This window comes from Gopherus flavomarginatus, chromosome 4 (genome assembly GCF_025201925.1).
Source record: "Gopherus flavomarginatus isolate rGopFla2 chromosome 4, rGopFla2.mat.asm, whole genome shotgun sequence".
NCBI lineage: Eukaryota > Metazoa > Chordata > Testudines > Testudinidae > Gopherus > Gopherus flavomarginatus.
The window spans coordinates 100,786,602-100,812,585 of NC_066620.1; the positions used below are offsets into that span (position 1 = coordinate 100,786,602).

The following is a 25,984-nucleotide window of genomic DNA, read 5'->3' on the forward strand; positions in this document are numbered from 1 at the left end:
TGGCACATTTTGCTTCCATCTCACACTATGGTATCTCTGACCTAATTACTTTTCTGCTACACAAGAGACTGTCATAGCAGCTCCCTGTAGAAATAAATCCACCTCAGGTTGTTTTTTGTTTTGTTTTTTTTGGCTCAGTCATGGGTGGGAATGGTAGATTTCAAGAAAAGACAAAAGTATTCCCAAAACAAAATTTTGCTTCAGCTGACCTAGTGAAGTTTGTTAATACAAACTGAGCTACAGCAGCCATTCACCCTGAGAACTTTGTGCTCAAATACAGTGAGGGCTGCCTTGCCTGCTCAGACTGGTGGTGCCAAAAAAATGACTAGGACCAGGGGAAGAGAGAACCCAGGGTGCAAAAAGAAAGACATAGCTATTTTCCTTCTCTCAGAGAGTCCTGCATAATCTTTGGTGGAGGCCACATTACATAACCTAAAGCAATCTCATGTGATTTCCACCATTTCATCAAAAAACTCTCCTTCTGTACAGAAGGAATGCTGGACCATCTCTTGGAGGAGCCCCGAGATCCATCTTACGCTCTGTTGTTGAATGTTGTCGTTGGTCTCGGTTGGGGTAGCGAAGGTTTTGTCAGATAAGTTTTATGAATTTATCCAGTGATTCTACAAATACCACAGGGATGTCTTTAAAAATGAAGCTAATATTTTATATTCCTATGATAAGGCTGGGACTAGGGATTCACCCAAAGTTCCCTTTGAGCTACAGCATTGCTTCCCATTTTCATATATTCGGAGGTAGAATTGAGTGAGTCATGTACTGCATTTTGCAAAAATCTGAAAACGAATTGGCACTAACCTAATATCTTTTTGGACAAAACTGGGTTTTGCCGTGGACCTGGAAGATTTCCTTTCTAATTCCTCAATCAACTTTAATAGGGTACAAGCCAGAGAAAATACAGTACTTGAAAGGATATGTTCATATGAGCAGTTGCCTAATCAAAAGCTTTTTTGAGAGCCCTGTCAGTCTTTTTATCTGTGGGATCTGTTATGAAAGCTTCACTTTCTAGAGGAAATGAAGATTTGTTGGGGCTTGAGGCAGCTTTGAGGGATGAGCCCCCAAATATATATATTTTTGAGCTAGGCTATATATAGTAACTTATCCTTGTTAACCAGTAGAAGAAATACAGAATCCTAGTTTCCTCAGGAGACTTATACCAGATTTCTGTGGAGTGGATTATCAAAATATCTTGTGGGGAATTCTCCTCTAGGGCTCTATTCAGAGTTTCTGTGGGATTTTAAGAGAGGAGGGAGTTAGCTGTACAACCCTACACGGAAGTTTTGCCAAACAAACCTTGATTCTTTGCTTTAAATGTTATAGCACAAGGATGGGCAAACTTTTTGCCACATCTGGGAATGTAAACTGTATGGCAGGTTGTGAATGTTCACAAAATTGGGGTTGGGGTGCAGGAAGCGACGCAAGCTCCAGTTGGGGTATGGGCTCTGGGGGTTTGGAGTGCAGGAGGGTGCTCTGGGCTGGGATGGAGAGGTTTGGGGGGGAGGTGGATCAGGGCTGGGGCAGTGGGTTGGGGCATGTGGAGAGGCTCAGGGGTGCAGACTCTGGGCGGCACTTACCTCAAGTGGCTCCCAGAAGCAACAGCATGTCCCTTTTCTGGCTCCTACGTGGAGGCGTGGCCAGGCAGCTCTGCATGCTGCCATGTCCGCTGGCATCGTCCCTGCAGCTCCTATTGGAGTGTCAGAGGGGGCCATTGGAGTGCATACGAGCTGGAGGGGGGCCATGTCACGGCTTCTGGGAGCCACGTGGAGTGGCCCCTGACTCTGCTCCCTAGCTGAAGCGCCAGAACAGAGCCATGTGGTTGCTACTTGGAGCCATGTGGAGCGGCTCCCGACCCTGCTTCCTGATTGGAGTGCCGGAGCTGGGCAAGCCCCAGACCCTATTCCCCAATGGGAGCTCGAAGGCCAGCTTAAAATGTCTGGTGGGCTGTATTTGGCCCATGGGCTGTAGTTTGCCCACCCCTGTTATAGAAGCTTCTGTTACTCTTCTGTTACTGGGTCAAAGGTCATTTCCTTTCTCCTGTGGTTAAAGGTCACATGAAATTAGTCTCCTGCCCTCTTAGTATTAACCAACATTTGAAGGTTCTTCCGCCGACCTCCACCCTCATCCCCATCTTCCTCTCACAAACATACCTGCATAACATGAACACCTTGGGAGTTCTTGGTCAGAGATAACACAGTGACTGGGTTCACCCAAGGAGTGTTTTAAAAATTATTGGTGGTGACTGGCAGTACTAATGCTTTTTACAGAAAAAAGGAGGAGCTGTCTGCCTGAGGATACAGAACATTGACATTAAATTAATTAATTTATTCATTAATATATTTTGGAAGTGCATGGCAGACCTGAAATTCAGCCGGAGCTGTCTGGAGTGGAGGTCTGGTAAATATTTTTAACCCCTCTGAAGTTTTCATAACATGTTGGAAGGTGGGATGTAGGGGGCGCTGGGAAATACTCTATGAGAATTTAAGCCCTGATGCATAGATATTTGGTTCTTTAAACAAAAGGAGGTTCTCCTGAATTTCTTAGCAGGATGATGTATTGGGAGGTGGTGCTTTATCTTAAGATACATAGTTTTTCCAATTGTCTGTGTTTGTTTTTGAAAACTTTCAATAGAAACCTAATATATCAAAAATCCAATGTGAAAGAGAAGAAAAAAAGTTGAAATTTACTAGTTTTACACAAATGTAACATTGACTTCAGAAAAGTTATTCCTGATTTGCATCAATGCAGCTGACAGAAGAATCAGACCCACTATGTATTTTTCTTTGTTTTTTAATGCTAATTCTGTGGATATTCTCTCTTATTCTGTTTCATGGCTTTCTGTTTTGCTGTTACATTTTCTTTGGTTCTACAGTCTATTGTATATTCAACCTCTTCTTTACTGAGTTTTGTCTTTTGATGTTATTTTTGGTGAGCATGTGTCTAGCGGTTAGTGTAGGACCCTGAGGTCATGTCTATACTTACCGGTAGATCAGCACTGCTGCAATCGATGCAACAGGTGTCAATTTAGCAGGTCTGATGAAGACCTGCCAAGTCTATGGGAGAACACTTTCCCATCGATTTGTGTACTTCACCTCCCCAAGAAAAGTAAGGGAAGTCAATGGGAGAGCATCACCTGTCGACACAGCGCGATGTAGACACAGTGGTATATCGACCTAAGCTATGTTGACTTCACAGTTATGTTATTTACATAACTGAAGTAGCATAACTTGGATCAATTTACCATGGTAGTGTAGACCAGCCCTGAGTCGGATTCTGATCCTAGAATCTGTTCTTGTCTTTGTGATTGATTTACTGCATGACTTTGGAAAGTCATTCATTCTTCTCTGTGCATCTATTTACCTATTTTAAAAGATGCATAATAATGCCAACTTCACTAGAGATATAGTTAATCTTAATGTGGTTAAAGTCCTTTACAACACTTGCATGAAAGGATCTCTCCTAGACACATATCTCATCTTTTCTTTTCAACGTCTGTTTATTCTTTTCTGGCTCCCCATTTATTTCCTGTTCCCTTCTTCTCTTTTTCACTGATCATCTTCATACAAAATATGGCAAGAACAGCTTGTTCATAGCTAAATGAGTAATTTGAGATAACAGCAAGTGAGTGCAAGAATGGAATACTGTGGATTCTATGCATTGTCTTGTTATAGCCGTGCTTTCTTTTTCATTCCAGAATTTAATTACCAGTAAAATGAATTAATGTATCACATTAAGCTGATTTTATATATCACTGTTTCCCCTTTGCTTTTCATGCTAGTCCGTGTACAGAGGATCACCGGTTGGTACAAAGATTTTCTGGAATTTTTAACCCTATAACAAACTTGCATAAGTACAAAAAGTATAAATTAAGTGGTATATTTTTTCCATTTGAAGTTGAATATATTAATGGAACAATCCAGTATTGGCCAAAGTGGTAGTTTAGATTAGTTTTTGCATGTAATTTCTATGATTTTATGATATATCATGTTCAATCACAAACTGAAAAATATATTCATTTTGTTATACTTCTGTTTGTTATCTTGCTCCATTTTAAGGCATTACTATAGCTGTGCAATATATTAACTGAAGTTCTGGTCACTGCACTGAATTTTTGAAGAAAAAAACTATTTTTGCATAAATTTGTTACACACCAAACCCATTCAGAATCAATGTAATAATTGTCACTCTCTCCTGTATGTGATAATATGTATTTTCTTTTCTAAACAGATTAAGCTAGTCAACATCAATTCAACTGATATTGCCGATGGTAGGCCTTCTATTGTACTTGGCTTGATGTGGACCATAATTTTATATTTTCAGGTATTGCATTTTCTACATTTGACTATTATTTTTGAAGTAATGGGCCAGATCCTCACCTGACATAAGTTGGTGTAGCTCCAGTGACTTCAATAAAGCTATGCCAGTTTACACCACCTGAGGATCTGGCCCAATGTATGTATGAGGATGGGACTATTCACTATATATAAAGTTAAACATGTGTAATTTTTTACAGGATTGAGGCTCAGGAATGTACCTTTAAAATGATGCCAAGTGATTATTGGCATACACTCCCACTTCTTTTCCTGAAGAAAGCAAACTATCTATCTATCTATCTATCTAAAAAACCAAGTAAATAAAAAGGACTAGTTGTAAACAAGCACCATCAATCACTGTATTCCTTATTTATACTGATAGAGCCTGCTAGCGAATGTACCAAGTTTTCAAGTGCAGGACATTCAATATGTAAACAGAGTTTACTATTTAATGGCTGAAGTCTGGCCTCACATATACATGTGTGACACCTACTTATTTCATTGGGAGCTGCAGATATTTTCAAGGACAAAGTTTGATCCTGTGTGTAATGAGGCACTCACCTTCTGAGCACTTTCTTGTAGCTGGGTGTGGTACTGCATGCCTTTTCCTGCTCCTGGCACCCCCTGTAGGTTGCTGGCTGACTTTTTGGGATCTTCTGTGGCTTGGCCCTTTGACTGGGCCACAAAATCCAAATGAATCCCTACCACAATAGTAAAGAGCTACTAAATGAGCAGTCCTATTAAGTCCCTGGCTCTGGTCTCTTTAAATCCAGCCCTTTGTTCAGACTCTCAAATAAGCCCTGCCCCCTTCTTGTGGTTGAGACTATTGAGGCCAGTAGGGGAGCCTGGCCCCACCCACTGCTCTGAGTTACAATCCAGTAATTCTGTATACAGCAGCCACGTATGGCTTGTTTTCAGTTCATTTCTGCTTCTTCCTTAGCCCTCTCCCTACCTGGTCCATGTTAGCTTATCTCATGGTAAGGTTCTTAGACCCTCCCTCTCCCTGTAAACCCAGATAAAGCAAATGCAGCCAGAAACAAACTCTGGTTCTTTTTCAAGGAGTGTCCCTGAGGGTGCTCCACTTTAGGTATCTTGGCGCCCTGCGCTTGCAGTCGGAGATTTGTAGTAGCAGTGCCTCGGTTGTCCGAGCAGCCACTTAGCGTGCACAGCCAACCATCCCTCAGTTCCTTCTCTACTGCCTTTGGCTTGAGTTGGACCGCCAGCAGTACCTCTCTCAAATTGTAAATAGCTACCCTTTCCTTTCATTTTCTTTATAGTTTCTTTCTTTCACCTCGCCTCCAGCAGGCCCCACTTTAAATAACAGCAGCTAAGTGTGGGACTCATCTCCTTCCCTTAGGCATGCCAGCTCTCCTGGTTTCAAATGCTGCCTAACCTGCAGACTCTCCATTCCTGTATTGGATGGCCACGCTCAGTGAATTCGCTGCCTTGGCGAGACTCATATTGCCTAGAAGTGTCCGCATTGTAAAAAGTCAGCTGCTAGGACACAAAAAGGAGGGATCTCCAACTTAAACTGTTAAGGATGGAAAAATCCCTCAGACCAGCCTCCAACACTGAGACCAGAATGCCTCCGAGCCAATGATCACCATCGGCAGCCTCTGACAGGGGTTCTATCTCTAAGCCTGTTACCAAGGAGCTTGCTTCCAAAATGGATTCAAAAAAGCGGACCCATACATCCCCACAGAGAGGTTTGGCCAAAAGAATGTCATCTCTGGGTGGAAAATCTGCCCCGGTATCAACAGCCCCAAAACCGTCGTACTGCGAGGCACTGGGAACATTCAGTAGGGAGACATCCCGTGGCGCTAAAGACCCAGCATAGGTAAGCTCTCTCTCAGGCATGCACCATAAGAATAAAACATCTACCTTGGCACCGGCGGAGCCAAGGAAATCCTCAGCGCCAAGTACTGCAATGAGGTCATCCTCGGTACCCACGCAGCATAGCAAGTCTGCGGTACTGACAGTTCTGACATCAACAGCAAGTTAGAGTGTACTCCCATCCCCAACACCGAGCTTCCTGGTACCGTGCCAATTCAGGAGGCACACGGACCTTCTAGTCATCTCCATGCTGGGGACTCCTTTGTTCAGCACCGACGGTACCCCAGTTAGACAAGCACCGAGCCGAATAGGCACTCCTAGTGGATTTGCATGTCCACTATCTAGTGATCAGGATGAAGAGGATGAATCAGGTCTTACAGCCCCCTTGTCATTCCTCCCCGAAACCGGGACCCTCTCACCAACAACCACCTATGCAAGGGCAAAGCTAGCAGGCACAACCAGGGATGCCACTGTCTGTTGTTATGCCCCCCAATTGGCCATACTGGGACTCATGGGCAGTCTACAGAGCCCAGAATCTTAACACCCCCAACCTACCAGCATCAAGGCCACCTGGTCCCCTTCACCCACGAGTCCACCACCATCAGAGGCCCAGGAGGAAGAGGGAGAGGAGCCGGAAGAGACCCCTGAAGGCGGCACACTGCCACCCACCCATATTTCATCCTCATCTCCAGATGAAACAATTATGCCACCGCCTCCCACCACAGGAGATGACTTCAGGTCTCTCCAGGACTAATTCAAAAGAGTTGCAGAATCCCTGGACATCTGTCTAGCAGAGACCCAGCACAAACTTACTAACATCCTGCAGGCATCCCCATCAGCAAACATAGCTCTGCCCATCAATGCTGCTATAATGGATCCTGCAAAGATAATATGGCAGACACCTGTCACTGTCCCACCCTCCTGTAAATGCTTGGACAGAAAATATTATGTACCGAGGAAAGGGGCTGAGTTCTTATTTACTCAGCCGGCTCCAGATTCACTGGTCGTAGAGGCAGTAAACCAAAGGGGAAAACAGAACTAGCCAATAACTATCCAGTTAGACTGGAAAAGACTTGACCTCTCTAAATGCAAAGCCTATTCCTCGGCCTCACTGCAATTTCACATAGCAAACTATTCTGCTCTGTTGGTGAAATACACTTACAACTTGTTTAATAAAATGACATCTTTTATGAACAAATGCCGGAGGAATAAAAAAAAAACAATGTAAAGCTAACAGTGTGGCTCTTTAATTGCCAAAACAGACCTACAGGCCTCCCTTCATTCTGCTGACATGGCAGCTTGTTATGTTTCCACATCTGTGGTCATGCATCGAGCATCAAGGCTCCACCTGTCTGGATTCCTTAGGGAAGTACAAGCCACAGTTGAAGACCTTCCCTTTGAGGGATAAAAACTATTTGCGGCAATCACAGATGCATCTCTACATACCTTAAAGGACTTGAAAACCACCTTGAAAACCTTAGGTATTTACATCCTCCCAAACAAGAAGAAACGGGGCAGATTCTACACTCAAAGATTCTGCCCTACTCCATACACCCACTCCCAGAGACATTATGATCAACACCACAAACAAAAATAATTGAGGCTCAGGCAGAACCAAGATCAACCCGCCACGCCTCAAGCTTCAACATCACGTCATTTGTTTGGAAATATTGGATGAGGGCTCGAGACTTCTGTGTTCTCCCATCCTGGAATATCAGATGACCTCCAGTCCATTTGGAGACTGTGTGCTAGCACACTACCTGGAACAACATCACTACAGACAAATGGGTTCTCGTAATTATCCAGAAGGGTAACTTTATTCCATTTACTTCTACTCCCTCTACCACCCACCTTCCCTGTCCCTCTTCAGGGACCCCCTCACACACCCCTGTTACAGAAGGAAATAAATCACCTTCTGCAGCTAGGAGCCCTGAAACGACTACCACCTCAACACAGGGGAAGAGGGTTTTAGTCCCGTTATTTTCTCACTCAGAAAAAGAACAGTGGATGGAGATCCATTCTGGACTTACACAAACTCAACACGTTTGTGAGGAATCAGCGTTTCAGAATGGTAACCTTCGCAACCATAATTGCGGCATTAGAGAAAAGAGATTGTCTCTTGTCCCATGACCTACAAGACACCTACTTTCACGTCACCATTCATCCAGCACACAGAAGATTCCTGCGTTTCACACTAGGCCATCAACATTACCAATACAAAGTGCTACCCTTCGGATTGTTGACAGCCCCAAGGGTATTCTCCAAAGTCTTAGCCATTGCTGCAGCTCACCTCTGCACGTAAGGGGTAATGATCTTCCTATACTTGAACGACTGCCTCATAAGAGTATCAACACAACAGCCACGAACTGAGCTGCTCGGGCCAAGCAGCTTCTTTTGTCTAGGCCAGCAGGGCACTGATTGGTTGTGCTAGCCCCTCTATCCCTTGGAGGGCCACATCTCTCTAGCTTTCAAAATGACTACTCCAGAGAATCCTCTCTAGGCAAGCTTGAAGGATCCACATTAGCTGTTCTTTTCCTTTCAGCTCACTGCTTCTTGGGGCAGGGTATGATAGGACCATGGGGCCTCCAGCAGGGAACTGCAAAGGCCGAATACAGCCTGCAACACTGTGGGTGGTAGAGTGGAAATCATTAATGCTCCCCAGGGGTCAAAACTGGAAAAAAGATGGTGTTATTCTTCAGACTGTGCCCCTCTGAGCTGACAAAATGAGACATTGCTCACAAAGGGATGACTGTGTGTCCTTTTTGGCTCCACAGGGCTCCTTGAGTTTGGCTTCCCCTTGGTATAGCTTCAGCTGGCCCATGGGCCTTGCTGGGCTTCTTGGGCTTGGTTCCTTCTTGACCAGGGGGAAAAATGAAGTGATGGTATCTCCAATATGTGGCACCAAAATTACTACAGTAAATTGTGCAGCTCTGAGATTCTCCCTCTCATTTCTTACATGAGGAACGCAATAATTAACCATGTTGACATTTAAATTATCATCACTGGGCAACTGAGTCAATGTCTCTCTGAGATGAGTGGGGCACTTCTCACCCGGCAGAGCTGTTATTCCAAGCTGTCTCTAGAGCAACCTTTGCACCAGAGAAGTGCTGGTACAGTGTCTGAGCATGTAGCAGCTGTTGCCAATCCCTGATACTCTCTAGGAGAGCCTGATTCTTTAAGGTACTGAGCTGTTCTGTAATGTTCTGTGAGCAGTCTAAACTCTCTGAATCTTTGTTTCTTCAAGTAGGCAAATATGTGCCAACTATATATATATATATATATATATATATATATATAGTTGTGTTTATATATAATATAAAACCATTTCCTATTAAAATCAAGTTGTGAATGTAATGCTCTTAAAAGTGTGGGACTAATGGTTTTCATTTGAGCTAAGCATGGGACATATAAGTGCTCTGCGAATTGCCTCACCGGTATTTGCTAATGAACACCCTTGTACTATTCCATTGCAAGGCCTCTCCTAACTAGAGACAGCCAGTCATTCAGAATCAAGCCATAACAATGGATTAGTTTGGGAATGAAAATGAAACTACTACAACGAGTTCATCAGAGTACTTAAACTATTTTGAAAAGAGGTCATGGGAAGAGGACCGAGGCCTTGTTAACTTCCCCAGCTGCCACCAAATGCCCTCTTCTTGGTCATTGTTGGTTAAACGTAGCATGTTTGGAAAGGTCACTTTCAAGTGTTCACTCTGATTCAAATTCACCAATGGCATCAGGAGATGCAGCTCTGTTTAAGTTGATGGAATTGTCTTTTCCTGTTAATGTCCTGTTCATTATGATTAAAATAAATATCAGTATTACAATAAACTGATTTCATTCTAAACACAGATTGAAGAGCTGACAAGCAACCTTCCACAGCTGCAGTCATTGTCTAGCAGTACATCTTCTGTGGACAGTGTCGTCAGCTCTGAGGCTGCAAGTCCACCAACAAAACGGAAGGTAGTACCCAAAGTTCAAGGAAACGCTAAGAAGGCTTTGTTAAAGTGGGTGCAGTACACAGCAGCGAAGTAAGTTAAACTGACAAATTAATTTAGATTGTAAGCTTTTTACATAGGACTGGAGTTCTTTTTCTGTGTTTTTACAGTGCCCAGCACAATGTGTTCCTGGGTCATGACTTGGGCTCCTCGGTGTTACTGTAATACAAATAATAATAATGAATAATAATTTAGATTACGTTTGCAAAGCAATCCCATTTTATGGTATATGAAGCAGAATTATCCCTGAGACAGTGAAAAACTGGAAGGAGAGTTGGATGTTGTCTGAATGGCATAGTGTTGGCTCTTGCTGCCAAAACCTTTGATACAACGTTTGCCCCATATTGAAAGGGCACTCTTTAGAGACTGTGCTTTTCTGTTATTTCTGTCTCAGTGAGTGAGTACAATTGCACTTGAGTGCGAGTTGTTGAAAATTGTGACTATCATGCTTTAATCATTGATACTCGCAGTTACATATTATTATACAAATTGCATTAATTTTCATTTCATATTAAACTAAATTGGTTCAGAGGTTTAACAGGGCACCCTCTTGTTAGCTTCAAAACATTTATCTTCATTTGGTACAATTCTCCTATGTTTGCCGATTCCAAAGAGGGCATAAAACAAAAAGTAAATTAGATCAAAGAGACAATAGTGATCTGATTGCTTCCACAATAAGAAAAATAAAAAGATAGACCCTTCACCCAAAAGCCATAAAAGAATAAACTGTATTTAATTGTTCAAATAAAACAAATAATTATCTGAACATACAGACATCCACAAAAATATCCAGGGAGAACAACCAGCACAGAGAAATAGAATGAAGCTTCTGCCAGAGTAAATATGATCATAATGTCATAGAACTCTTTGTCCGGGTCTCTATAACACCAGTGCAGTCAGTATAAGGCAATTTACAATACAATGCAATCTACTTTGGCATACCATTCTTCCTACAAAAATGTTTGCAGTGAGAGACAGACTACTGAAAGCCAATAGCAGTGCCATCCAGACAGGTGGCAAGTGAAAAATTCTAGTGATGGGTGAATACAGCAACCAAATTGACCCAAACATGGGGAGAGGAAGGAGCATCATGGTCCCCATCCCTCTATACAAACTCACAGAGTGGAATGGCTGCACTGCAGGAGCAGGCTGTGCCGTCTGAAAGCATGAGGTACCCTGAACTGCCCTCAGGAACTGATCCAAAGCCCACTGAAGGGATTGGGAGTCTTTCCAAGGATTTCAGTGGGCTTTGGATCAGGCCCTCAGAAAAAGACACTGCCTCCATGAAAAATAAACCTCTCTAAGCTACCCCTGCGACTCTGCACTATCCCAAGAAAGGGCAAGCACCTGAAGGCCGCAAGATGGCCTCACTGGAAGTTTGCCTGGATAAGGACTGTATAAAAAGCGGGATAAGGACCTCAGTATCTAGACATGAACATAGTTTTCAGAATTACTTTGAAAAATTAAAGTGTTACCCATTGCTGATTATTTTCTCTTTAGTGCTAATCACTGAGGCTTGGTCTACTCTAGGGAGGGGATTGATCTAAGTTACGTAACTTCAGCTATGTGAATAGACTAGATGCGATAAATCGACCCCTGCTGGATTAGTCTCCTGTCAATCCAGCATGTAATGTAGACATGCCCTTGGATTCCCTCTTGCATCATTTTGTGAGTTTCACAGTGGCAGTGTAGGCGGATTGGATATTATGAGAGGACATTATCGCTCATGCATGGAACAAGAACTGTAAGAAATTACTCCACATTACCTTTTTGAACTCAACCACAATGGCATTACTTCCTAGGATGTTATTTTAAATGAGAAAAATATTATTGTAATCATTTACTTTAAAAATCCAGATGCAGATAATGAGGTAAGTATACTTATTGTGAAGGAAGACTGGAAGTATTCAGTAAGAGGGGGAGGGAATAGTGAGTAGTGTTTTATATAGCAACATACTTTGTAGTGTCTCACATACAAAAACCAGAGTTGTAGTTCATTTGCTCATAACACATGGGGCTTAATGTAACCAAACAGCTCACTGGAAACAGAAATTTTAGCTTGAGGCATATTGGAAAATGCACTCTTGGCCACTGATAGAAAACATAACCTTGTATCCTGTGTCTTCATATGACTAGACTGATACATTGTCTCTTTTTTTCTTTTTGTTAAATTTTAAGGCAGGCTGGAATTGAAGTCAAAGATTTTGGACGAAGTTGGAGGAGTGGTGTTGCCTTTCATTCAGTTATTCATGCTATTCGTCCAGAGCTAGTGGACATGGAGAAAGTGAAAGGAAGATCTAACAGGGAAAACCTAAATGAGGCCTTCACAATTGCAGAAACAGAACTAGGAATCCCAAGACTTCTTGATCCTGAAGGTACTTTACGTGAACTATACTGCATCAAATTTTGGACTAGGATAGGCTAATTTTTGTTTGAAATTTTTTCAATGGTATGTAACATTTTTGCTGTTCAGTTAAGAATTAATTTACTTTATATTCTGCACTCTTCCAGATGTGGATGTTGACAAGCCAGACGAAAAGTCTATCATGACCTATATAGCACAGTTCCTGAAACACTATCCCGATCTTCATAATACAACTGAAATGCAGGAGAATGATGTAGGTATCCATTACATTTCCATTTTGATCAGTTGCTTATGCACATAGTGGGCATATTTTGACATCTATTTTCAAAACATATAGGTTATCTCTGGTTTTTTTTTTTAAGGAGCAGCTGAGTGAAGAACCACCAGAGCTAGAAAGACTATTGTCCAGAAAGGACTAGCTGACTATAAAAGAAGCCAATGTTGTAAATGGACACTAGTAACAATTTTGAAGTGAGAGAGAATAGAATGATGATTGAAATAATGACCCTGCATATAACAGCAGAAGGCAGAGGGAGCAGGAGTAGCTCTGGTGAACAGAAGCAATCTCAGACCATGTCTACACCAGAGGGACTATAGTGGCATAACTGTGGTGCCATAGGTATGATGGCATAATCCCATAGTGTAGACATTGCCTATGGTTACAGAAGGGGTTTTTCTGTTGCTATAGAAACACCACCTACCCAAGCGACAGTAGCTAGGTTGACAGAAGCATTCTTCCATCAACCTATGTGTTTCTACACCAGTGATTAGGTTAGAATAGCTATGATGCTCAGGGGCGTGGATTTTTCAGACCTGAGCATTGTAGCTATGTTGACCTAAATTTTAAGAAGGAGGCCAGGCCTGAGTAACCCTAAGAAATTGTAGATGGCTTTCAGACATAATGTCAGTGAAAGTGGAATAATGTATTACCTGAAGGAATGAGTTTTTTTGCTATATTTCCACCACTGCTTTTTTCCATCAAGATCTCAAGTTTGAAAAATTGCTTATGTCCAAGCCTGCTCCAAATGGATCTTCTGGACTTGGGAGTTAATTATGATGGCAAGAAGGTCTCCTTTCCATTGCACAGTCTGGATTGATTTTTCACCTTAAAAAGGTGCTTTCAGTCAATGATATTTCTTGTTATTGATTCAATTTTACACATGCTCTTTGAAACTGGCTTCCCTTCTAAATGGTAGTGCTCTGTGCAAGAGACCATGTCTTAGTTCTTAATCCTGATCATTTGCTCCTTGGGTTGTCAGAGGCTGGAAATACTGCAGAGGCAATCTGCTCAGCCTCTGACAAAGGAAAGAAGTGGGAAGATGTATCCAACACTTTTCAGCCACAGTTCCTGTGGGTGATTATGGAGAGATATTGAGGAGCTCAGAATGGAGCATAATCCAATCTTCCTTGGCTAAACCACCAGTGACTGTGATGCATGAGTTGGAAAAGGAGGAAGATATTGATTTATCCTAGGAAGCTCCCTAATGGATCATCTGGAAGAACAAGAACAAAATTATTCTTCATTTGACATCAGTCAAATGTCTGCCTGTCTGTCTGTCCAGAGTCACCTCTTCTCATTGTGGGTTTCTCTTCTCTAAGAAAGACTTAGAGGTACTTTGATATAACTAGCACTTCCCTGAACAGTAACAGATAAATGTTGCACTGCATAAATCATTGCTATGGATGCCTGTTGTGATCTGTCAAGGCCTTTTAGTTTTACTCTCAAAGGAGTTTTAAAAAGATGCAGCTGAACTTTAATGGACATTTCCTGTAGTCCTGTTTTGTTAAAATACAAGCATGGGAAATGATTTGGAAATTAAACTCTGGAAATTCTGAGTTATTAGCATCTGTTTTAAATTCCAGGAACATAGGGCCAGAAACATAGCCCATTCAAGTCCATGGAAGGGACTCCCTTTGACTTCAATAGGGTTTGCACTGAAGCCATGGCTAGCTGTCTGGTGTCTGACCACTCCAGAGATACCACCTGGATTATACTAACCTGGGGAAAGCCTATATTTTTTACTGATGTCAGCTGGCAGGCTGTGGGCTTATCCAAGAAAAATAAATGATAGAAGAAGTAGCACACCAACATTTTTTATTTTAGCTATCCTTAATCTTATATTATTAGTTCCAAGAAATCTTAATTCCCTTGAGGAAGAACTCACCAGCTGCCCTTTTTCACATCACCAATGAATTGTTTAACATGGAACTGATTGCTGCAGAGGCTTTTTGAGAAAGCCGAATATCAACAGACTGGCAATACTTTGGTAGAGTCTGGCTTCGATATACAATCTCTGGAGTTGTCTTCTTGGTTTATTGGTTGAGAGCCTTCACTTGGCAACCTCCACACTTGTATTATTGTAAAGGATTTCTGTGATACAAAGGATTAAGAGGCTTACTCTGCACCACAGACACTTTGGATCTGATCTACTCATGATTTGTCACAGAGTATTATCAACATTAAAATTGATATTTCCCATGATAGCAGATTCTTGCCATTTAGGATGTTCTCTGTGTCCTTGCAAAGCCCATTATGATGACTTTGGAAGAAAGTCAGATTCCAGCAAATATCAGCATCTTAATTTATGCAGTTCTTTCACACCCACGCACACACAAAGAAGCTGGAAGTGTATGGCTAATCCTGTTGGCAACATCATACCTAGTTGTAATGCTTTCCCGGATATTCTTTTATGTGCAACACAGTATCTTTAATTCACATTGCATGTTGCACATATAGAGAGTCTAGTGTTATATAGACTAATATATCAAACTATGAAAAAATGTATATACTGCATTACATTTTTATATGGTAAATGATTAGCTAGGTGAAAGGAAAATTTAAATGATAGCAGGCCAAGATTAGCTATGAAATTATGTAATCTAAAATAAATATCTCATTTTTTTAAATTAAGGTGCTTTTTATTTGGGTTGCCCAATTTCCGACGTTTAAAGGGTTGGTGGAAATTAAACCAAGTGTGGTTTGAAATCTGCAAAGTTAGTGTTTGGTTTCCGGAGGTCTACCATAGCAGCTGGTCTAAATACTGGTGGAATTTCATTACGATTTTAGCTGACTCTTTCTCTCTTTTTAACAATACTATTCTGCATTAATAGAGGTCTTTTTGCAAGCTAAGGCTTTCTCAGACTAAATATCACAGTTTACATTTTAAGTAAGACTAAAAAATTAAATAGTTGAAAAGTTGGATGGGGCAAGCAGTAATTTTGCTTTGATATCTGTGGGATGACAGCTGAATTTGTAAGACAATACCATTTCTGCTACACGAGCAGCAAATGTACAACCAGAGACTGATCTCATCAACTGCTGAATCTGAACATACACAGTCTCTATTTTACCAGAGCTTAGAGAGGCCAATTGTGGTAAAAAAAAAGATTGCTTAAAATAAACATAATGCAGCCACCATTTTTTTTTTTGTTTGTTTTTTGGTCCTTAGTATTATGGAGGCGAGAAACTAAGAGTGGAGATACAGGGTTTATATAGTATTTTGGACCGATAATTGGGCTGCGCTATTGCAATGTAGAAAAAATTTCCAGTTCCAAATGTTGATTACAGATTGCTCTCGCCCCTTGCTCCACCGATATGGCCACCAGGTGCCCGTTATCTACCGGGTAATGAGCGTTGGAATAGGGCGGAGGTTCGATCACTGGATGCCCCGGGGGGGGGTGACAAGTGCCCAAGGGCAGTGACGGGGATAACGCAAGCAATCAGGCGTAGTGTTAAAAATTAAGGATTTATTAAAGGAGTCACAGATAAGGATAAGGGATAACACAATTAGTTACAGCTTGGGCTTACAATATAATACTAGAACAAATAACACAAACACTACAATTACAAATAGAAGTTGGCCCTGGTATTTTTCTAAGTCCCAGTAATTATTCAGGTCGTCCCAGGGGTTAATAAAAGTGATATTGGTGCTGTTAGTACTCATAAATGCAGCAACTAATCTTAGTAGACACAAATTGCTAGGCTCAACTGGTCCCCCTTGCGTTCAAGGTTTCCTGGTCAACGGGTTTCCCCTAGCAGGAGCCTTGGGGCGGCTGGAACCAGTCTCTGCCTCTTATCTAACAATACAGATGTACAGATATCCTTAACAACTAATTATACTTACACATACAAACCACAAAAGTTTCATTACGGCCGGCAAGCAGTCAGGCTCTGGGGAATGCGTGAGCCAGGAGAGAGCCAGGTTGATCAATCCTGGATACGGTTCGACGGGAATTCGAGTTCTCTCTCCCCCCGTCCCCAGGAGGGGGTCAGGAATATATAGCGAATTTTTCGTCATAATTTGTGATAAGCCAATTGTGGGGTCGCGAGTGGCTTATGCCCATACAAGGGAGGCAGTCGGGCCCCTACATCCTTACCCAGGTAGCAACCGTCGTGAGGGGAACTTCGTCCCTTCAGACCGGCTGACCACAAGGCTGCTTTTCCTGTTACAAGTTCTGCTTTCCAAGCAGCTACATGATCAGTGGCAGCTATGGGGGCTGGGGGAAAAATCCGTTGGGGGTGGAGGCCGGAGCACTAGCTGCCTGGCCCTAGGGCCCAACTTGGGGGTCCAACATGCCCCCATGCTCCGGCCGACAACACCCAACGTACCTAAACCTCAGTGTCCGAGTCAGCGTCCGCTCCTACGAGCGGATGCGTCTCAGTGGCCGAGGCAATAAGGGCACTTCCCACCATCCGCCGAACACAGGCCTTAACAAAAGCACACCCGAGGCAGAGGAGGCAGAGGCCCACCACGAGCGACACCAAAAGGGACTGAAAATAAGCCTTATAGGCACCAAGGCCCAGCCACTCCAGCCATGACCAGAAGCGGAAGGTCTCTCTGGACTCACGCACAGCAGTTCCCAAGGCCTGAAGGTCATCAATCACTTCACTTAAGTTTCCAGAGATAGAAGAAAGAGAGATACAGCACTTATCTTTAAACTGCGGATACATAGATATGAGGGTTTCACAAAAATCTCGTGATTGTAACAAAAATTGTATCATTAAGCGATTTTGAAAAGAATACTCTGCTAATTCATCTAACCGCTGATTAACTAAGCTGAAGCCCCGTGCAGTGGTGTTAGCTAGCGTTTCAATAGCCAATGATTGGAATAATACTTGCTCACGCAATAACATATATCCCACGGGGTTGAATGAAACCGCTGAAGATACTACAGAGGATAACGCACCCTTTGCCCTCTCCCACCATCCCCAAGAACGTCGAACCCGCCCGGCCGAACTGGGCTGCCGGGTCTTGACATAAAGACCACCCCCTTTTATTAGGATAGACCCGATGGTACATATACCTTTGGGATTGGGGGGGAGTGCTGCAAAGGCCGTCTCGCCACATAGCCAAAAGTGACCGGGTCTTAACTTATTTAAAACCCAACTAGAATAAAAATAGGTGTGCCTAAGAGGGTTAAAGAAGTCACTAAAGGGTGGGTCCATGACATTTATTTCCACGACAGTTTTATTGGTTATCGGCAGGGGGGTGTCCCGATTCATAACAGCGTTGCCGTGGGATACGTTGTCATAGATAAGGGTTTGGGAACAGTTTGGATACGTGCCTACCCAGTAGGGTGAGTTTGACCGGCCTCGTCGTCCCTTATTGCCATAAAACACCCAACAGTGGGACGCCATGGGTCTCTGTCCGGGTGACAAGGGGAGTGGGCCTAGATAACGTGCCGAAGTTTTATTAAAAATAGGAAAGACACGGGGGGAGATGGGGTTAAAATAATCATTTGTACAACCTGTCCACTGCACGATAGGGAGCCACTGAGCAAAGGAGGAAGAACAATTAAGGGGACTATTAATACTACTAAAGTTAAACACTAATGGCAATAAATCAAACAAAGGCCTATTTACAGACAGCCTATTGGAACATGCAAGACAGTTGTCAGGTGTCAGTGAGGATAAGTCGATGTTTCCTCCCAGGACTTCTTGGATCCAATAGGCCGCGAACATAAGCTTATGGGCGTTCTCATCTACAGGATATGGCTGTCCTAGGTTCCGCGGATCGGGGCCCTTCTGGTTGTCGTCCCGTTTTCCTGCTGCCATTGCGAGCTGCAAGACAAACAGAAGGCGGCCTTATTGGCCCCCGTTAGTTCGTTCCTGACTCGGAACGCTTGCTTATCCAGTTATGATGGACCAAGGTGTGGGTGCCCCGGGCATCCACAATCGTGTAGGTATTAGGATATTTACCTATACTTACAATTTGTGCAGCGTAGGGTTCTCGGTGACCTGAGGCCTGTGGCTCAGCCACCCAGACTAGTTGGTCAGGCTGATATACGGGTGTCCAGGGGCCTCTAGGTCTGGGGCTGATTTCAGGCCAACGAGAATAGTTTGCATTGAGAAAGATTAGAACCTGTGGTAATAGTGCACTCCAACCCTTATAGTCAGCGTTGGGATTAACTGAACGAATCATGGTTTTCAGAACCCCGATTTTCCGCTCTACAACACCATTACTTTCGGGGTGATACTTTAAGTGAATATGGAGGGAAGCCCCCCATCCCAGCACTAATGCTTCAAAACGTTTGCTGGTAAACGGGGGTCCTCCATCTGCTTGAACTTCGGAGGGCACACCCCATGCTGCGGCTACCTGTTGCAGTGCCCCAGCCACAGCCGCAGCCGTGGTGGTATTTAGAGGGATACAGTGAGTTTGACGGGAGCCCAAATCTACCACTACCAGAGCCTTTGGGTGGCGACGGGCTCCAGGCAGGGGTCCCATTAAATCTATTTGCCACACCGCGCCAGGAGGGAAATACTCCGCAGCGTACGCCCACCGCTCATAACGTGGGCGGTTTTGGGACTTGATTTGTGCACACTTAAGGCAGGACTGCACGATTCTTTCACAGTCCTGCCGCCGTACCTCAGGTTTTCCCTGAGCACCTAGGGCTAACTGATTATATAGGCGGCCGCTAGGCAAATGCCCCCAATCCTCATGAAGCCATTGGAGGAATGGGTCGGTGTTAAGCTGGGGCTGCTGCCCCAGGCACACTTGGGGTGCTTGAATTTCCCTCATTTTGTGATCCAATTCAGAGTGGAGGGGGTTAGAGTCAGGACGATGTGATGGGCAATGGGTTATAAACCAGGGCCGGGAGAACTTACGTATGAGGTCAAAAATAGTCTCCCACAGGGGCATAAACGCTGTGGGGTTAGCCTCTCCCGTGAGGATGCTGAGACAAAATTGTGAGTCTATACCCAATACAACCTGAGCAGAAACAGAATGGGCCTGGGTAACATGCTGGGCAGCGAGAAGGACCCCATGAACTTCGCTCTGCTGGGCCGATGAACCCGGGGGAAGGAGATCAACCTGAAAGTGGTCGCATTTAGCACAGAGGACTCCTGCCCGGGGGGTCGGGGAAGTGCCCCCGTCGGACACAATCCAGGGGTCATATTTTGTTTCTATACACAAGGGCTCCGAGGCTGCTGGGAATCGGACATCGTTTGGCAGCGATTTAAGCGTCCATTCCCGCCACGTGATTTCCCCCAAATAACACAGCTGTTGCCAAGTTAGGCTGGTCCCGTGAAAACTGGGGGGGGGCAGGCGCGTGAGCCAAGGAATAAGGTGTACCTCGGGGCCTATCAGGGTCCCTTTACTAGATAGCGGGGCCCAAATGCGTGCCTCGCCTGCGGCTAGTAACATAAGTCCTATGGGTCCATATCGATACTGAGGACCCTTGAGCCGTCGGGCCCAGTTATAAACCGGTTGCCCATCTTGTGATACCGAGTACCCATAGTGATGTTGTGTAAAGAAAAGGGTAATGGTAAAAGGTGAATCCCTTTTATATCGCGCTAGCCGTGGGTTGGAGGCAAACCAGGTGGCTATGTGTTCCAAGCTTTTTTGGGCCTCAGGACTCCATATTTCCCATTTCCGTTTGGACGAGAGGGGTTCCTGAATCGTTTCCAGGTCTACAAGGTGTTTATCTGGGATGAAGTGTCGGTGATAATTAATCAGGCCTAAAAGTCTCTGCAGTTGCTTTTTATTCTCGGGTGGGTCTTTAACCCAAGGGTCTAAAATTCCCGAGGTGGGTTGGCCACAGTTATAAGGGTCATAATGTTGGCCTAAGAAGGAGAAGCTTTGAGAGGGCACGAGGTGGCTTTTTGCCTCATTAATTCGCCACCCATTGGCCTTTAGTTCGGCTACCACGGTATTAGTTACGTGTTGGACTATGTGTTCGTTGGGTCCAATTATAATTATGTCGTCCACATAGGCCAAAATGGTGGTGCCCCCAGTGGCTTCTACCCCCTTTAAGGTTTTTGCAAGAGCGGACGTGGCCAAGGTGGGGGAATTACAGAATCCTTGAGGGCACACCTTCCACTGGTACTGTGCGCCCTGAAAAGCGAAATTTAGGATTTGGGGTTTGTCCTCCAACGGGATTTGATAGAACATATCCTTTAAATCTAGGGTGCAGGCCCACCTTCCACTGGCATCGCTTAGCTGTTGCCGTATTTCTGGAATGGTGGCTGGGCCTGCGAATGGGAGGTGTCGGACTCGGCTATTTGCCTGCCTATAGTCAATTACCAATCGAAATTCAGAGGGGTTGCCGGGCTTGGGGATACCCCAGCCGGGAGATAGATAGTTTGACGCGATCGCCTGTGATATCCGTCCCTCCTTTAACAACTGGGCGAGCAGTTGCTTAATGAGGGGGATGCCTTCAGGCTTCGTGGGAATGGGGGAAAATTTCCATGAACTGTCATTAACAAGCTCGGGGCAATAAGGGGGGGGGGCTTCGGGCGACAGGGTGACAGGCAGAGCCTGACAGACTTGTTTTTGTAATCGCAGTCGTTTTATATCCCCAACCCCCAGCAAATTTGTTCCCCCCAACAAAGCCTTAACTTTTCGCTTATACCCCTTATGAATCAGAGTAAAGGTGACTACAGGCTTTTCTTCAATACTGTTAAGACCCTGAATAAACATAGTAGAACTTGTGGGTACATGGGGTACATCGGATTTTATAATGGAGGTTTGAGCTCCGGTGTCCAACAAAAAAGATACAGGGGTATAAGGGGGTTTGGGACCGGCTACCAATAGGGTGTGATATGGTCGATCATCCCAAGTCTCTGTGGAGGCCGGGGCGCACCCGGCCTCTACTCGTTTTTTGTTCTCAAATAGTCGTCCCAGTCCCTCCATCCTAACTGTCTCCCCAAATCTAGCTGCTGGGTATCAGACATTTTCCGCAGTGCCTCCTTGGGGATCCCCTTATGTAACAGGAACCCAAAAAGTGCTCTTTCAGCCTTAGTTCGTTCAGGGTGTTTAGACTGACCCTTGTTAACAGGGCTCTCAGCTGGAAGGGCTGAAATGGGGTCCTTCGAGGCTGGTGGCATTCAAAGCCGGGACATGACTTCATATAAGGTAATAAGGGGTTGCCCAACCCAACCATGGAGCAGCAGGGTCCCCCCTGTGTCAATCGGTGGGGCGCCTTCTACGGCCATGTCCACTGCGTCCCGGTTGACCGGAATTTGAGTGGGGTCTGCGACAAAAATAAAGGGGAAGCCCGACTGGAGCTGTTGCGGGTTTAAATTTAACGGCGTCGCTTGTGGGTCCCACGTTAAGATGGACGCTCCGGCAATGGCCCATATAACTTCGTGGGGGGTGTTTATGCTGCCAGGGGGAATATACATGCCCTTAAAACTTCCCTTCATTGTTAGGGCGGCCGCGGCTGGTATAGTAAGCGGCCAGACCCCATTTCCTAAGAGGTGATGACCCGGGAACCCCGACGACCAATTAGACGTTTTGGCCAGAACAGCGGCCTCCTCCTTATCCACTACCTCCGCCCCATAATCCAGAGCCAGACGACCCAGCCATATTAGGGGTGCCTCGCCCTCCCTGCGCCTCGTGTCTGCTAAGAATTCCTTCAACTCCGCCTTAGTGCGAGTTCGAAGCTCGGTGGTCGTAACCGTCTGGCCTGTATTAGAATCCAACTTACTTTTGGTGAGAACAACGGGCATTGCCTCTATCTGCCCCTCCTTCTCAGGCGCAGGTGGGGCTGAGGGGAGTGCGGGGTAAATTAAAGGGGAAGGGGGGTCTTCATAGGGGGGTGGGCTTTTACTAGTCTGACTCCCGTCCTCCTGCTCTTTTTCACTTATCTCACATTCTGCGCTGTCAGTGCTGTTAGCAGCGGCTTGTTTAGCAGCAAACATAGTGCTTCCATGAAGGACCGCGCAGAGGTCCAGCGCCTTATTCAGTGCGCTGAACAAGACCGTGGACACGTCCTCTGACTTATACTCGTCTGGTCTAAGTTTCTTTGTTCGCCTGGTCTGTTCTAATTCCTGCACTAACTGGGCTAGCAACCCATGGGCAGGATCACCCGGCTGTACCCGGGGCGGGGGTATGAGTTTGGAAACGGTGGCCCCGGATCTTTTTATGATACGGCTACACTCCTTCCAAATGCCCAACGGTGTCTCGGTCCGACTAGTCTCCGCAACCCCCGTGCACTGGGGCTGCAGGGAGCTATCGGCCGGCTGACATTTAAAGGTGGGATGGCAGTGGAGGAGACATCCTACGGCGGGCAGGGTTAATGAGGTCGTATAGCTTTTTGACCCTGACCCTGACTCTATAATACAAACCCAGTCTAGGGTGGGCTTCGCAGACTGTCTGCTGGCCACTTGGTGAAATTGCAGGTGTTGAAATTGCTCGAGCTCAGATTGCTCACGGTCCCCACTACACCACGGGCACTGACCCTCCCGAAGGCATCCTGTTCGTGACGCCATGTTGATTACAGATTGCTCTCGCCCCTTGCTCCACCGATATGGCCACCAGGTGCCCGTTATCTACCGGGTAATGAGCGTTGGAATAGGGCGGAGGTTCGATCACTGGATGCCCCGGAGGGGGGGTGACAAGTGCCCAAGGGCAGTGACGGGGATAACGCAAGCAATCAGGTGTAGTGTTAAAAATTAAGGATTTATTAAAGGAGTCACAGATAAGGATAAGGGATAACACAATTAGTTACAGCTTGGGCTTACAATATAATACTAGAACAAATAACACAAACACTACAATTACAAATAGAAGTTGGCCCTGGTATTTTTCTAAGTCCCAGTAATTATTCAGGTCGTCCCAGGGGTTAATAAAAGTGATATTGGTGCTGTTAGTACTCATAAATGCAGCAACTAATCTTAGTAGACACAAATTGCTAGGCTCAACTGGTCCCCCTTGCGTTCAAGGTTTCCTGGTCAACGGGTTTCCCCTAGCAGGAGCCTTGGGGCGGCTGGAACCAGTCTCTGCCTCTTATCTAACAATACAGATGTACAGATATCCTTAACAACTAATTATACTTACACATACAAACCACAAAAGTTTCATTACGGCCGGCAAGCAGTCAGGCTCTGGGGAATGCGTGAGCCAGGAGAGAGCCAGGTTGATCAATCCTGGATACGGTTCGACGGGAATTCGAGTTCTCTCTCCCCCCGTCCCCAGGAGGGGGTCAGGAATATATAGCGAATTTTTCGTCATAATTTGTGATAAGCCAATTGTGGGGTCGCGAGTGGCTTATGCCCATACAAGGGAGGCAGTCGGGCCCCTACATCCTTACCCAGGTAGCAACCGTCGTGAGGGGAACTTCGTCCCTTCAGACCGGCTGACCACAAGGCTGCTTTTCCTGTTACAAGTTCTGCTTTCCAAGCAGCTACATGATCAGTGGCAGCTATAGGGGCTGGGGGAAAAATCCGTTGGGGGTGGAGGCCGGAGCACTAGCTGCCTGGCCCTAGGGCCCAACTTGGGGGTCCAACACCAAAAACAGAGACTGAGTGTAAAACAGCAAATGTGTCAGGTCCCTGTGGGAAAACACAATAAATTAAGCATGTAAAAGTCATTCTGTGCTGTTTTTGTGATGCAGTCACTACAGGCATCCAGTGTTTTACCCTTTATAGCAGCTCTAGACCTTGACCTCACAATGTCACTCTCTTTCAAAGAAGGTCACTTCTGTTTCTTTAGATGAGTGACTTTTTTAATGTACTTCTTTGTATCTGCTCTGCTCTTTGGTTTGATTTGGTTTTATTGGCTATCCGTTGTTTCTTCAACCTGCCAGGACACACTTCAGGCAATCCCAACTTTTCCCATTATTATTCCTAAATTAAAGGTAAGGTTTAAACATTCTGGAATAAGAAGATATCCCTCAACTGAGTGTTGCTGCTTTTTCACACTAGTTACTCCTATAAACTTTTTCACTGACTTATTTTAGTAAATAATTCTATAGCGATATGGTAGAAAAGCAGATCAACTTATTCGTAGGGTATCTCAGCCATGCTTCCTTATGGTTTTGTTAAATCTAAGTCTATATATAGAAAGAGAGGGTTGGATGGATAGATGAAAAGCATTGTCTATCTATCTATCTATCTATTTGGAGATAGATAGAGTTTAGCATGCACCATGACCCCCTTCTGATAACATAAGAATGGCCATATTGGATCAGACCAAAGGTCCATCTAGCCTAGTATCCTATCTTCTGACAGTGGTCAAATGGCAGGTGCTTCATAGGGAATGAACAGAACAGTTAATCATCAGGTGATCCATCCCTCTGTCGCCAGTTCCCACCTTTGGCAAACAGAGGCGTGGGACACCATCCCTGCCTATTCTGGCTTATAGCCATTGATGGACCTATCCTGCATGAATTAGTACACGATGGGTGGGGGGAATAGGGAGGGGAAAGTGGCTGGAGTCCGAGCCCTGCTGCCCCTAGGTTGGGGTGGAGCTCAGGCCCGCTGTTTGAAAACTGCTGGGTAGCTATTAGGTTGTTTCACGTACCTGTGGTATATATTGTATGTGTCTGAAAGAGAAAATATATGCATAACAATGTGAGGTTTGATGAAGCTTTTATTACCATATTTATTACTGTGATGATTTTGATGGTGCCATTTTCAAAGGTGCCTAGCAGTTGGTGTCCAGTGAAGGAGGCTGCAAAAACAGAGTGGTAAAATAGGAGCATGGCTAATAGTTTAAGAAATTAACCAATGATTATTCCTAGGCAAAAACATTCTGGGCCAAATTCATCATTTGTGTAAGTAAATACAAATCTATTGACTTTAGGTTGATTTTACAGCATAGCTGAATTTGATCCCTTCTCTATAGTGGGGCCATGTCTATCAACATGAATAATTTGCTTTATACAGTGTGGTAAATTGGAGAATTGGTCTGAAATTCAATAAAGGCAAATGCAAAGTACTAGACTTAGGAAGAAAAAAATCAAATGAGCAAATACAAAATGAAGAGTAACTGGCTGGGCACTAGTAATGTTGAAAAAAATCTGGGGGTTATGGTGGATAACAAATTGAATCTGAGTCAACAATGTGATGCAGTTGCAAAAAAGGCAGATATATCTGGGTGTGTTAATAGAGTATTGTATATAAGGCATAGGAGGTAATTGTCCTCCTCTACTTCGCACTGGTGAGGAGGCCGCAGATAGAGTAGTGTGTCCAGTTTTAGGTGCCACACTTTAAGAAAAATGTGGACGAATTGAAGCAAGTC

General features: G+C 44.6%; 1 protein-coding gene across 14 annotated transcripts in view; it reads left to right on the forward strand.

The window, feature by feature from the left end:
- The window catches only part of SYNE1 (spectrin repeat containing nuclear envelope protein 1), a 492,410-nt gene that overhangs the window by 113,265 nt on the left and 353,161 nt on the right, over positions 1–25,984 (forward strand). For 10 of the 14 annotated variants that reach the window (XM_050949357.1, XM_050949367.1, XM_050949355.1 and 7 more), the window contains 5 exons: positions 3,791–3,811; positions 4,240–4,332; positions 10,011–10,189; positions 12,335–12,531; positions 12,668–12,774. In XM_050949357.1, the coding sequence (XP_050805314.1) occupies positions 3,791–3,811; positions 4,240–4,332; positions 10,011–10,189; positions 12,335–12,531; positions 12,668–12,774 (597 nt within the window). The remainder of the gene's footprint in view (positions 1–3,790; positions 3,812–4,239; positions 4,333–10,010; positions 10,190–12,334; positions 12,532–12,667; positions 12,775–25,984) is intronic. The other 4 variants (XM_050949360.1, XM_050949369.1, XM_050949359.1 and 1 more) reach the window with 1 other exon arrangement.